The sequence below is a fragment of the Lates calcarifer genome, linkage group LG8, assembly GCF_001640805.2.
Source record: "Lates calcarifer isolate ASB-BC8 linkage group LG8, TLL_Latcal_v3, whole genome shotgun sequence".
Classification (NCBI taxonomy): domain Eukaryota; kingdom Metazoa; phylum Chordata; class Actinopteri; family Centropomidae; genus Lates; species Lates calcarifer.
In genome coordinates, this window is record NC_066840.1 from 3,878,392 (window position 1) to 3,893,677 (window position 15,286).

At 38.4% G+C, this 15,286-nt stretch overlaps 1 protein-coding gene across 5 annotated transcripts in view; it reads left to right on the forward strand.

The window, feature by feature from the left end:
- il1rapl2 (interleukin 1 receptor accessory protein-like 2) overlaps positions 1-15,286 on the forward strand; it is a 430,428-nt gene that overhangs the window by 358,973 nt on the left and 56,169 nt on the right. For all 5 annotated transcript variants that reach the window (XM_018670159.2, XM_051072153.1, XM_051072154.1 and 2 more), the window contains one exon: positions 11,300-11,374. In XM_018670159.2, the coding sequence (XP_018525675.1) occupies positions 11,300-11,374 (75 nt within the window). The remainder of the gene's footprint in view (positions 1-11,299; positions 11,375-15,286) is intronic.

The following is a 15,286-nucleotide window of genomic DNA, read 5'->3' on the forward strand; positions in this document are numbered from 1 at the left end:
GAAGATGGCTGCTCAGTCATCTGCCAAACCAGAAAACACATCAAGCCAATTGTGCTGTTGCACCAATGTGTGCCATAGAGGAGGATGATATTAAAATAAACACTTGTGTGATGCATCAACTGTATTTCACATCACAGCACTCTGGATTGAGCTGAAACAGAGATTGCTGTTGCAAAACCTTGCATTTGTGTAATAGAAGTATAGCTTGTGGAAAAAAGGATAAACCATATTTGACTAGTGGTTCTATACATGTAGTTTTCATGTGCCAGTGACCACTGAAAGCATTATGGCCCTCACCTTTTTTATTTAGATAGGAACTTGGTTTTGTTAGCTTGAAATAACTGCATGAGAGAATTTCCAAGATGGCTACTAAGTGGCAAGACTTGCCTATAAGGACTTTGGTTGAACTACGAAGATAGTCTGTAAACTCTGATGGATGGAGGGTTTGGGTCATGCAGTAGTTTTACTTTTCCTCCTTGTTTTCACTTCCAAACATGTTTGACTAACCTTAAGGGTTGGTTTATAGCATGTATGATTAAACTGTGCTTGTTTCTTGCTTCTTAAGCAAGGAATTGAGTTGTTTTTAAGCAATGTTGCTATGTCCCCAGGTCTTAGCAATTAACTAGGTGACTACCCTGTTACAAAGATGACAAAAACAAAACCTTAACTGTAATTAACAGGGATATAATCTTTAATTATGTGATAGAAAGACATTTGACACCATACACCAATATATTAGCTGTTAAAAAAAACACATAGACTGTAATAATAACTGTAAAAATGGGCTTGGTTGGTTATAACTTTATAGTTACTTTGATTTATTCATTTTTTAACATTTTGCATTAAAGGCTTCTTCCACACAATAGTTGCATTGCCTGATACTTACATGTCCTGACAGTTAGTCCACCTGCTCAGTGCACGCCTTTATAAGAGAGATGGCGAGAGACCACTATAGCCTACAGAGAGCAGAAAGATAATTAGCTAAATCTCCATGGGTGGTTGAGCCACCTCCAGCCCCTGTGCTGGAAATAGCGTGTTCCCATCCATGCTGTCGGTGGGACCAGCGGCAGTTAGGTAAGAGTCCCTTAACTGATTTAAATCAACTAATTAGAGTCACTAACTATACAGTCTCAAACACACACACACACATGCTAGGGTGGTGGCTAAACGACTGAGTGATAGCAGTGCCAGCTGTGCTTCTCAAGGAGTTGGTTCATGTATACTCCACTTATTGCCTGTCTTTGTCCTGATTTCCCAGTCTTTGACTTAAATTCTTCTATTCATTTATCTTATTTTTCTCATGCTCTCACAGTTTTCTGGTGTCATGTTACATCTGCCTGTGGGAGTATTTCACCTGGCGACATAGAGAGAGATCTCTGGGGTCACAGCCAAATGGATTTTTCATTGTTATGCTCCAAAGAGCATTTTATATTCTGTTGGGACTCATTGGCAGGCTAGGATTGCACTTTGTGCATTAAGTGCATTTCTGTCTGATGAAATTAGAATATGAATAAGAGGATTCTGTCGCAGGACCTCTTCATTGTTACAGTGTTTCATTTATTATATTTGTGTGTCGCTGAAACTCAAAGACAAGCTGCATCTGAAGTCTCTTAAGTGGAGACTTTTTCTGCAGATTGAAGTTGTTCCAAAGAGCTTCTTTTTACTAATCCACTAGAGAAACTTGGCATCCTTCGGCTTAGCATTGAAATTAAATAATCAATTAGACTTCAAGTTGTATCACTATCAGATTCTCACCTTTAAGATACACCATAAAGAAAGCTCACCAGAGACACAGAGGTCCTGTTCATAACTGACATTAACATGCGTATTGGGTGAACTGATCACCGGTGGACAGCTCTAAGTACAGGTGTGAATGCACCCAAGACACATTGAGGATGCATTGAGATCTGATTGCTTAGACCACATTAGGAGGCGGTCAGGGCCACATATGGCCACATTCTTTGAGCAGTGTGTATGCAAATGTGTCCTGGGCCACACTGAAAGATCGCTTACTCACAACTGACGTTCTCTGTGTAAGTGGAAGTATGTACTCATTTGTAGTCATTCAGTTTTTTCTCAAATTAAGTAAACTGGCTGTGTCTGTGACGTCTGAACATTTTGGAAAAAAATTACAAGTGTGTCAAACATCTTGGGCAATTTTTCATGCCTGGAACATGCCAAGCGATAGGTTCAGTCTGTATTGTTTTGATTCTGATTCTTCTTTTAATTTCTGGCTCACTAGGCACAGGAAGTGCATTGCTAACCTCGCACCAGTTGTATATGTTTTGCATATAGAGCAGGGAAGTGAAATCCAAACACAAGCGGTTACTCAAGACATGTGTAGAGAGACACATTGAAATGCCAGGCGTTAATTGACGTACTCAGAGCAGGTATGAACTTGACAAAGGATTAATCTACTACAGTAAATTTTGCCTCAACTGTCTAGAGGTTTAAGGGAATAAGTCATGATATCTCATATCAACAATATATAGAAAAAAGACATGCTACACTGAATCAAAAACATAACACACTTGATTCATATTTTAATTACTTTTCTACAAATCACAGTCCCTCAGCTTTAACAAATAAAATGCATAACCAGGCAGTGTTGTGGAGAGATGACTTTGTAATATGATACTATATCCTCTGTAAATGCTAGACTGGCTTTAGCCAGTTAAATTAGTTCACCTGGTACCTGTCACATCTAAGCTCCTCAAGTGTTGTTCTTCTTCCTCTACAATCCCCTCCCCTCCCCAGAGAGCCTTTCATTTGTAATTTATGCCTTTATTCGTTCAGCTCTAGGTGCAGAGTTGAGGTAGAGCGCTTGTTTCCTTCATCAGAGTGTCCCTCCAGTGTGGCACTGCCCCGGAGCAGATGGTATCCATGATAGCGGTCCACAATGCATGCACTGATGTGTGTGTGTATGTGAAAAGAGAGAGATGTACTTTGGTTTAATGTTTCCCCCACCTCAGCACTTGCACCAGGGTCACATTAAAACCCATCGATCTCACACACACTTGCTTTACGCTGTGCATTCCACCCTCGGGCTCTGGCTCTCTCCAAAGAGCGGTGCTTGCATCAGAAATAGGCCTATGTATATTTCACACAACACCGGATCATCATAATGACATTACCATAAGGCCAGACTTGCATCATCCCTGCTATGATTCAGCTGCTTCCGAGAGGTTGTGTTTTATTTATTTATTTTCAGTCCAGAATTATTCAGCACTCACACTTTCTAAGTAGCTGCCATGTTATAGCATTTAAAGGAGTACACCATCTTCTAAGGAGATCAGCCTATTTATCGTATAATAATAACAACAGGTACCAAAGTTATCCATATTTATTTTAAGCTCAGTGCTAACACATTGTACACAGTGTACACCAGTAACTGATAACAAACCCATTTTTAGCAAATCTCAAGCTAAATGCTATGCGATATCTAATCAGTCTAGTGGTTTCATGTTGGTTAGACTTAATATTATATTAATGTAATAAATAAAGATATTAGCAGGGCCTGCCTTTTTGTTTTCCTTGAAAATGATGATAGTTCATGATGATAGTATATAACAGAACAGTTTGCCAGTTTTTTTGATGCTGGACTTAATTTTAGCTCATTTACATTACAGGCAGCATGGATACTATACACTAGCACAGCAAATGACTTAACATGTTTATTAATGTTTATTTACATTTAACGAAAACCACCATCTTGTACTAACCTTAACCAAAATGCTTTTGTTGCCTAAACCTAACAACTGACTGGACTGTGGATGTGAACCCTGTCTTTGGGTTGTACACTTTACATGCCCACCATCCACCCCAACCACCACCTTTGTTAATTCACTGCCATTAATAAATGTGTGACTTCATTCCGACATAAATTAATGTTTTGTATGAACATAATCCAGCAAGAAATTATATTCCCCACAAAATATAGTTGCTGTGGCAGTTTAGTTGAAATGTAACCTTCAGAGATTCAGCTGAACATGACCAACTTTGCAAACAGGTCTTGCCGACTAACGTTAGGTGTTCAAATTACCCTTGGTATTAGCTATTAATACTAAGAGTTGTTTGTTAGCTTGGTCATATGATCATTGTTGTACTTTTAAGAAGTGTAGCCAATATTTGTGCTTCTCTTTTTATCTTATTAGTGTTAACTAAGACTGACAGCCACCATCTTGAGCTGTCTGATGATGTGTTGGCTATATATATTATATATTATATATTATATATATATAAAACCTATCAAGTCCATGCTGCAGGCATGGACAAATTACAAATTTTCACTGCAGGACATAGTGGGGAGGATTGTCCTCTGTTTTCTGTGGACACTTGTGTTAACTATTACAAGTGAAACAGGAGAGCTCATGATCTATTCAGTGATGATCTATATAATGATGTATGTTCTCTTTGTGCACAAAGCGAGGTGATTAACTGAATTAACTCAAAAACATCGCTGACATATATGCCTGTCACTGATAAAGGGAGACCGCTGACTTCAGCTGAGTCACATCTCAAATAAAACTGTCACAGAATAGAGATAAATAAACATACATGACACACATAATACTCTTATACACATACACAGGGTCACAGATAAAGACATAAAAACCTGCATGCATTAAAGTTGCAGAAATTTGCACTTCCACACACATGCCCATGCACCTACACAAGTGCATTTCCATATCAGTGGGTATATTCTGTTGGTGTGCATTCACTCCCTAACTCAGCACATGTGCAAGCCCACTCAGCATGCACACATTCACACAGACACGCACACTCGGAGTCTGAAATAGTTTCTTTTTGATGACATGTTAACTCCCCGTCCATTCAGAGGACATGAATGATTCACAAATACACTCTCACAAACACAAGCTCACTTGTAAGGAAGAGGATGTACTTGCATGCACGCACACACACACACACATACACACATACAAAAAAAAAAATTAAATGCATCCTTATGCACACCCAATGAAAATGTTGTGGCAGTGATGAGAGAGTGCTAACTATCTATGATGAGTGGAAAATTATTTGTAAGTTCTTAAAGAGGTATAAAATTGTCAAAGATTTTAACAGCATTACTCTGCTGTGTTGCTTTCATGAGTACTCGGTTTTTGCAAACACGCAGGATGGTAAGGACAGCAAACAAATGTCTTGTTTACTGGTTGATAGACATCCCACACCCAATCTGCCTGATTTATTATAAATATATTTAATGTCAGAGCTTAATGGGACACTGTTGCATATAAGAAGAATATGACAATTTTCCTTGCATCACACTAAGGCAATTGTTTTATTTTCCCCTCAGGATTCCACTGTCTGAGTGACCAATTTGCACCAAAAAACAAGAAGTCAAATCAGAGTGGATTCTGACAGGAATAAATGAGTCTTACTGTGAATAGAACATGACATACAAGTCGAAAAGTATCAGGACCAAACATAAATGTCTCTCGCTTCTCTGCTCCGCCAGACATTTCATAATTGCCCAAAAGGTCAAATCAATTTGATATACAGAATATAGTATCTGATTATGCACACTGAACAGCACAAAGTGTACACATTTTTCACAGTTGTCTTCAGAGAACAAAAAGTTTAGTCCAAGCTGTTTACTCAAATATGTTATTTAAGTACAGAATTGAGGTTCATGAATAGTACTTCAGCTGATGGCTGTTTCCATAGCTGTTTTATGCTGTTTTCTATTTCTCTTCCACTTCATTCCAGGGAAATATTGTACTTTTATTCCACCAGTTTTTTGACTGCTAGAGTTACTTTCTTACTTTGCAAAATTCTACATATTAAACATATGATTGACCTATTAAATATGTTGCAATATTTTGCATCAAAGTACCCCACAGCACATTACTTGCTACCTTACTCAAAGTGACTACTATGATAGTCATCTTTGCTATTAAAATGCTGCTTACATGATAATTCAGTCAGCATAAAGAGTACATTAGATTTGATAAGTTTTGTGCTAAAACCAGTAAAAGGTCTATTTATGACTTGCTACAACATTGTATAACAGTAGCACAAGTATAGACAAGTAAAGTCGATGAACTTATTCAGTGATGACATTTAGACAGCAGTGTGCACCTAAGGTTTGTTAACATTCATCAGAATTAGCCACTATAAGCTACTGGTCATACCAGACCAAGTAAGGCAGTAGCAGTGAAACCCCTCAGAGTATTTACCTCAACAAGGGTGCGTTTTATTGAAAATGAATTTTAAAAACTTTTCATTGGTGAAAGAAAAAATGTTTTTTTTATCTCTTCTTTCTAAAGTAACATAGTGTTGCTTTAAAGATACACTCTGGAGATTTTGACCACTAGCAGTGCTATGGTGCAGTGTTTTGATGAGTGCTTGCAGTTTTTTTATTTTTGTTTTTATTTTTATTTATTTATTTTTAAACTGCACTATGATGGATTTCTTCATGTTGTTCATGTTATGTTTTTCATTCTCCACCTTATTAATCAGTTGACAATGTTAATCGATAGTTGCAGTACCAAGGTCTTCTTTGTCTGAGTGCACAGCCAATATAAGCTAATACTTTTACTATATGCCTCTCAAATGAGAAAAACTCTCCCCCGTGACAAAATAAAATGTCCAGTGTGTCAAAGGTCAGATGAGACAGAAAGTGTTATGTTGTTTCACCGGACAGGCAGCAGCAAAAGGTCAAAATGAAGTGATCCTTAAAATGCTGAGGTTATTCCATTTGCAGTACAAAAGAGTTGAGGCCACATTGCAGGAATAATAAACATCATGCTGAGTAAATGGTGATATAACTCTGAATATTATTTAAAATGTTAAGAAATGTCCTCTTGTGTTCTATTGTAATGGAAATGTTTCCCATGTTGTGAATCGTACTATCTTAAGATTTCAAAATGAAAATGAAAAAAAAAAAAGGTTACATTTGGTCTGACACATAAACTGTTTTCATTCCATCTGTGGAGATAAAGACTGCAGTAAGACAGTGTTTGTTTTAATCTGCTTGGAGCACCTGGAAAGATGAAATTATCAGATCAGGATGATTTAGATAGTGTGATAGAGTGTTCTTAAATCACACAAAAGTTAGTCAATTGACTTTCAAATGGTTTAAACTTTCTAGCACTCACATATGATCATATCTGATGACACACATACACACTCACTCAGACACAAGTTTAAACTCAAGAAAATGCCAGATTTATATCCCCTGTAATGATGTCAGTAGGAGATAAGCACCAAAACAAATTTTGAGTACTCTGTCTAAGGTCTGTCTAGCGATTATTGCTCTGTCTGACTTGATGTGCCGGACTGCACCGCGCTACCTGACTGAAAAAGGTCAAATCTTATTTGAAATACAAAGTGCATAAAAAGCAGCACTGTCCTGAGATGGCTGCAGTTTGAGTCTTTGTAATCTGGTCTTGGTAATTAGTATACTATCAGGGTGTAGATCACATAATGTCTTAGTGTTTTAACAATAACATACAGACAGGTGACAAATTAAAGGAAAAACCTGGCTTGAGGCTTACTAACACTTTATGTTGGTTTTTAATTATTATTTAATTATTATTATTTAATTTCTCTGAGTGAGTCATCCCAAAGGGATCAATAAAGTCAAGTCTAAGTCTTACTTTTATTCATCCCATCAGTACACTACTACAAGATCTAGATAAGGTTCTAGGAGTCCTAGGAGTCCTTCAGTCTCCCTCTCTATATATTTATGTCCTCTGTTTTGAGGATCTAGTGAGACATCACACAATTGTGCAAAATTCAGCTACAATAAACTTTAAACTCTTTATGTTGTTGTGTTGTCGCATGCATATCTTGTGTCTGAAATGAAGCCGTTGCTATGCCTAATATTCATGGGTCCTCAGACATGGGAGAAACTTTGCTAGTGCCTCTAAACACTTTCACCTCACACATGCAGACCTAGACAAAAACACACTTTCCACATCATCAGTGTACTGTAATTTTCAAGACAAGCACCATTATAAAAAGTTCAAAGATCTCAAATGCCAGCTTGTGTATTTGTGTGTGTTCTCTCTAAAGCTGTGTACTAGAAGTAAAGAGCAACCCCATTATTATCATCTATTCACCACACATCTTTTGATATTCAGATTTATATTCAGGTTAACACAGACCCCAAATACTTATATACACAGTCTTCCTTTGGTCTGTCCAAAGTTGGCTTTTGTGAATTAATGGCAAGTGCTGTTGGTTCATCCAATGTTGTGATAGATTTTTGGTAATTTCTTGTCCTCAGTGTTGCTGGAGAGACTCTAAATATCAAAAAGGATAATTTAGCCAACAAACACAAAATAGTAAGTCAAACTTTTGAGTGGGACATGTTTGGTGTGTGTCATTTTATAATGACATGGATGTATGTATAAGAGACAGATTGCAGTGCTACTCAATTACTATGTCACAGCTCCTACTGTGTCTCCCTCTCACTTTGACAGTCATATGAACAATGAATCTCCAAAATACCAGACAGGAGCAGGCATATACACCTGTGTCTACCCCCCAAAAAAGTCATCTATCCAGCTGAAAGCCATGAAAAGCCATTCAGTATGCTCTGACAGACAGACTGCAAATACTAACAGTGTATAGGAAAGTCGACAGGAAAGGAAAGAACAGGAAAGGAAAGGAAAGGAAAGGAAAGGAAAGATATAGAGTGGGAACAGAGGACAGAACAGGAGAGTTGTAGGTCTAAGTGAAGGGTTGTCTCATTAATCTTAAAAAGGTGCAGCAGATCCTCCAGATTGCAAATGAAACTATCAGTCTTATCAGCGACACACAGAGAGGGATTGAATGATAGAGGAATTGACAGCATCATTGGAGAAAAAGTTGAAAACACAGTAAAAAAGGAAAGGGGGGAAAATTTGTCTCTGTAGGATATTCCTCTCACTTTGAAAAAGTCACAGACAGAGCATTTAGATCAACATGGGACACAGAAGTTCCACTGAAAGGGAAAGTAATTAAACAGTTTTCGGTGTGGAAGCATCTCCCAGCACTGTCCTCACTTACCTGTGATATAAGCACTTAGCTTTGTTGTTATTGTTACAAGAAATATAATTATAGGTGGACCAATATTTGAACAGAGAACAATGGGGGGATAGTCATCATCATCTGAACATACTTATAGAATGCTGTACCTTCCTATCTATGTGAGTGTGCATTTTTAAAAGGACAGCACATCTGTCCCAAAACATCTGACATTAAAATAACTTATACATTCACATATTCTAAAACTGTATTGTTTCTACTCTAAAATCCAAGTGGCTGATCTCTGATGTTTAATAAAAGATTAAAACAGATGACAGTTTTCAATTTTCCCACTGACTGCTTTGAGGTTATTGCTTAATGTCAATACGCAAATGTCAGTAAGCTAACATGCTCACAATGACAATGCTGACATGCTAATGTTTAGCAGGCATATTCTATACTATGTTCATATTCTTAGTTTAAAGTGGTACCACGCTAACATTTGATAATTAACACTAATCACAAAGTACATTTGAGAGTGATGGGATTGTCTTTAGTATACAACAAATATACAGACAAATTGAAAAATTGACCTGCTCACCAAGGGTATTACAGTTAAGCATGAGGAGGACATGAATGTCCTACTGAATTTCATGACAATTTATCCAAGAATTGTCAAGATGTTTCACTCAACTGAAAGTGTCGACCACAAGATAGCAATAGAAGAAATGTTTGGGAATCACCAAAGTCCTTAGGGTGTCCGATGACATAGGACAGTGTAGCATGGCTGAGGATCAGAAGGTAGAGCAGGCAATCCACTAATTACAGGATTGGTGGTTTGACCCACAGTTCCTCTTATCCACATAGAATTGTCAATTGTTCAATACACTGGACACCAAATTGTTCCTGGTGGTTGGGCCAGCATGGTAGCTTCCTGCCATCAGTGCGTGCATGAATGAATGAATAAGGGGCAAATGCAGGCCATTTACCATTTAGGATTCATCATCTGGGGACCAGGAATGCCTGCATCCAGGTGTCACAGTAATCAATCCAGTGGTTGTTGAAATATTCAGCCTGGACAGGCTCTACAGTGCTGGACCAGATGTCTGACAGACTGCTGCTCAACAAGCATAGCAAAAATGGGTGTAATTCATTCTTGTGCTGTGTTATAGCAAGTCAAATTTTCTTTAATCTCATCAATTTAAGGTTAATTGGTTAAAGAAATGCACAGATGCAGTACTGTAGAATATCAGTCACCTCCACTGGCTGCTTCAACATTGTGTTTCGTTTAGACGTATGAGTATATAGCTATAATCATCAGATGGTGTTTCATTAGAAATTTGTTGACACCAGAAATCAGATATGTAATCTTAGACACAGGGCATGTACTTTGTCACAGCCCTCAAAAGTGGGACAGAAATACTGAAACATATTAGAGAATTGTTAGATACTAGGAGGTAGTGAGGGGAAAGGTCTTGGACAGCAACAAGAATTGGTGCTCAGAGTCCATTGAGGTGAAATTGAAAGGTGCTTCTGGTGGAGGCAGAGTGTGTCTGCTGGTCATCAGAGTAGAAACGCAGTCAGTCATCTTGTTTGTCCATGTAGACGGAAAGAAATCATAAGGTGAGACAAGCTGTACAATGAGGCGCCTTTTTGGCTGAGGCAGAATCTTGTAGGCATGACAGTCAGTCTGTCCAGGCTCTTTGTATTTGGCTTTCTAATGCTGTAGGTTAGGGATCCACTGGTAAAGCAAAAGTCAGGTATCTACCTGGACTTTTCCTACAGAACAGTTCAGCTATATAGTTCTACAGCCACATCAAAAGTATGTTTTACAGGCTAAGTTAATCTTAGGCCTACATTACTAAAAGTTGCATGTTGTATACATATTCACTCTCCAAATCTAGTCTTGGTATTACTTCTTCATTTGCCTTTATCCATGAAGTACCGCTAAATGAAGTACAGATGGTTCTGTTTTGTTTTGAATGAAAAAGACTTCCTTTTCACTTGCCACAGTGAATGAATACTCAATGTAATAACTTTTCTTTTTCAAGAATTAAGACATGCATTAATTTTTTCCACTTTTCAAGTCATTCATACATTTTAATAGTTGGATGGGTGTGATGAATGTGCATGTGACCTCAGAAATAAAGTATGTTTTCTCCTTTACCTTTGAGTTTTTTGTAGGATTTGTTATGTTGGAATAATGAGCTCATAATATGATGCTATATGTCCACCAGAACCAGAGCTCATTAGTTTAAAACTCTCACTCACTCCTGATAATTAACCTTGCCCTATGTATATCTTTTTCGCTCTGTTTCTCTTACAGCTCTCCAAACCACTCAGCCTCCCAAGGTCCTTTTCCCCCCCGAGAGGCAAGATACAGTGATAGAAATCACGCCTGGTAAGAACCAACACCTTGTCTCTTTTTATTTATTCTTAAAATGGTTATCCTTGAGGTCCTCGTTTTAAAAATGAGTGTTAAGTGCTCATATTTGTAGTATTTCTTCATAGCACAGCATGTCTGTGCCCTGTCGGGACACTGCCATGGGCACTTCAACTGTCCAGTCGCAAAAGAGATGGTCAGCTAATGTGCCACTGTAATCGTGACCGCCAGGCATAAATGAATCCTAGCACTGTACTTGACGCAAGCTTGTAACATTCAAGGAGCCCTGCAGCATAGGTGGTGATTCATTGGTCAGTTTTGGATGTCATCCCTTGAAAGCAACATTATAGCACTTAAAGAGGAAAAAAAAATTTACATTCTTTCACTTGATACAAGTGACATTGGGAAGGTTCACCTTGTCTCATTATTATGTGCTATTGCCACATTTACATCCTTCAGTCACCGGAATAGGGTGTGGGGGTCACAGTGAGCAGAAGTTTTGCAGTGCATGCAGGGCTTTTTTAGATGTATATTTCAATTTGCTTCAATTTTGCTACAGGTTGTCTTCACTCTCAACAATCACCACCAGCATTAGAAACTTAAAGGAGAAAATAAAAGTAGCCCAAGATGGCAGTCCTAGTTCTGGTATCTCCATAACCACCCAAACCTTGATACTGACATAGCATTTTTGAGGAGATGCATAAGGCGTAGATAAGTTACACCAAAGTAACCAAGTAGCAGTTAATCCCACCTTGACTCTGTGCATGGAAGAGGTAACCTTTTTTTTCTATCTGCAAATGCTGCACAGATTTGGTGGATTTGATTTTCTGTTCATGATGATCCCATAGGTGGAGTCCTTTTCTCGTCTCGCTATGTACTAAGTACTAAGTTGTGGAAACCGAGTGCTTAGAGCAGTAAATGTCAGAACTTTTATGAACTACAATAACTATGGCTATAATGGATTAAATCTTTAATTTCAAGAGAATGACTGTACTAGGAGAACTGAGTACTGTGTCCCAAGATGATGTCCCATTCCAGTCAAGGTTTCTAATTCCCACATACACCAAAAAAGTTGTTCAGGCTTCACATAGTGTAGTCCTGAATATTGATATTAGGTGATTCTGCAAACCACACTCGATGATAATGTTTTTAATGACCACTGCCAACACAACCGTTGCCAATGAGATACCAACATAACATCCATGGTTCAACGCCTGGGCAAGGGACCTCTGTTGCATATCATACCTCTCTCTGGTGTTTCCTGTCTATCTCAACTGCTGTTGTTGCTTAAGGATATCTAAACATCTAAAATAATCATGATTAACGAAAGACTGTGGTTACAGATAAGGTAATAAGTAGTCAGATATAATTGCAAGTGTGTGACAAAATACAAAATGTGGTCTCCCACATAAAAGTCAGATTCACTACACCCCATCCACCACCCTGATCTCACTACATAAAGGATACACTAGTTCCTGCACTGTGCATTGACAGTGGCCAAAATCATGAGGTGCTTAATTCTTAATAGAATATAAATGCAATTCCTAGGGATACTGGACCAGCAATAGAGTCCTTGTCTGACTGTGTTGTTACCTTCAGTTACCATCATTCAGGGTTGAATCCCCTCACCAGCTGGCAGCACTCCTGCAAGCTTGATAAAAAGATACTTTACTGAACCCACAGGGACATTGCCTCTTTGTCTACTGGGAAAGTCACAGGTCAGGTTCAGCTACAGAACAGCAGCCCTGGAGCTGGTAGGGGATTTGGTGTCTTGGGTCAGACAGCTGAAAGATGGTGCCTCCATGAGCATTAGGCCACTCTGCTGGTCTCCTGCTCTCTGCCTGCTCTACCCATCCCAGTATTGCTGTGTTTTTGTTCCTTTATCTCCTCTAGTCAGCGATTAACAGTGACTTATGAGCAGATATGTACTCAATCCAATTTACTTTGTGCTAAAACATTTACAGAGTTCGCACAGGACTCGCTGCAGCACTGTCTTATCTACTGATGAGAACTGGCAGACAGTCAAAACCATGACATTTACAAATTTAGTCTTTTCACTTTGATTTGTCTTCACTGACTGATTTTCAGATTGACTGTAAAGGATGTTTGGATTGGCAACGTACATCAACCTCAAAAATGTAATTTTAACACAGTTAACATTAATATGAAAGCAAGAGGAAATTAGGTTTCTGTTAGGAATGTGAACAAAAATCTATAAGCTGTTTTGACAACAACAAGAAAGGTCTGATAAAGAAATCTAAGAATGAAATAAAGATATAAGAATGTATGAAGTGACAGGACCTCAATAGACTTTTCTTGTGTACTAAACAGTGTGTGTTGTGTTTTGCTGGCTTGCTTCTTTACCAGCTGTGTGTGTGTGTGTGTGTGTGCCTTCAAGTGCATACGTGCACATATGCATGTGAGCGTCCTGCTGTTCAGCAGTCTCTCTGACAGTGTTAGCTCTGTAGGCAGAAATATGTTTGGATCTGTGTATGTGTGTGTGTGTGTTTGTGTGCTGTGTGTTTCCATTAACTCCAGATTGATGTAGTAACAAATAGGCCCTAAGGCCTTTGTACACTGATTGCAGCAGGGACACCTTTTAATGGGCACCGCAACCTCACCCCCACTACAAACCCCCACCACCACCACACGCTCACCTACAGCAATAAAGGCTGCACAGCAAGACACATATGCACACACACTGTATACACACACACACACTCACACGCACACACAGTCACAGAGTGACCCTGCGGTACATTTTTAATTATCATCTTGTTTTAACCTGAGGGAGATTTACATCAGCAACCACAGTTATGTTGTTCATTTTCCTCTTTTTTCCTCTCTCCCCTACCCCTCTGTTCCTCCTCTCTCCTTTCACCTCTTAAATTTTTTCCTCTCTTCTTTACCCCTTAATTCTTTCTTTCTCTTTTTTTTGTTTTCTCTCTCTTATTCACATTTTTTTCTTTTTCCTCTCTTCCACCCCTCATCCTTCCTCTCTCTCCCCTGCTTTTCTTGTTATTTCATAATGCTGTAGGTTAAAAACACAATTCATTAAGCTCATTGTTATTATACTGATGTGGGCTATAGGCAATAGACAAAAGAACTCATAATTAAAGATTGATTCATGATATAAAAGAATCAATAAAAAATGTTAAATACAGAAAAAAGAATAATGCTGGTTGAGGAGCTATTTGCACATTCCCAGATAAATTCAGCTTTTAAACCCAACATTATCAGAAGTGTGTAGGTATGTCATGCACATGCAGTACTTTCAGTACTACTAGCAGCTTAGAATGTATAAAATGGTTTATAATAAATACATTATCTAGATATCTGATGCATTGCATTGCATGCAAGTCTCTCTGTATTTTGAACCAGCAATAACATTAGGACAATTTTCAGTCTGTGGAAGTGAATCTAAAGGTTTGCTATGCAGGATTTATGAGCTCCTGTTTATAAACACACCATTCAAAGTTGCCAGTTTGGCAAGCTAGAGAGGGAATTAATAGAGGGACCAAGAAGAAACCAGTGAATCATAGAAATAAAATATTATTTTCTGATTTTCTGTTTCATTATATTGCATCACATTAACTAATTGGAAGACATGTTCATCCAAAGAGACTTACGAGTAAGGGACAACACTAAAGCTTCAGTGCAGTAGGAGACCTTAAAGTAAGTAGTACGTACTACAGATAGAGAGGGACATCCCTGCTCTTATAGCATTTGGAACCTCATTCCACCATTGGGGAACCACAAAAAAAGAACAGTCTGAACTGTGAATGCCTTGTGTGCAGGGATGGCAATGACAGATGATGGTCCTTGGAGGAACACAGTAGGGAAGACGGATCATAAGCCTGTATGATTGAGTTCACATAGATGGGTGTGTACCCATAACTCACTCTGTAGTCAAGCATTAGTGACTTGAAT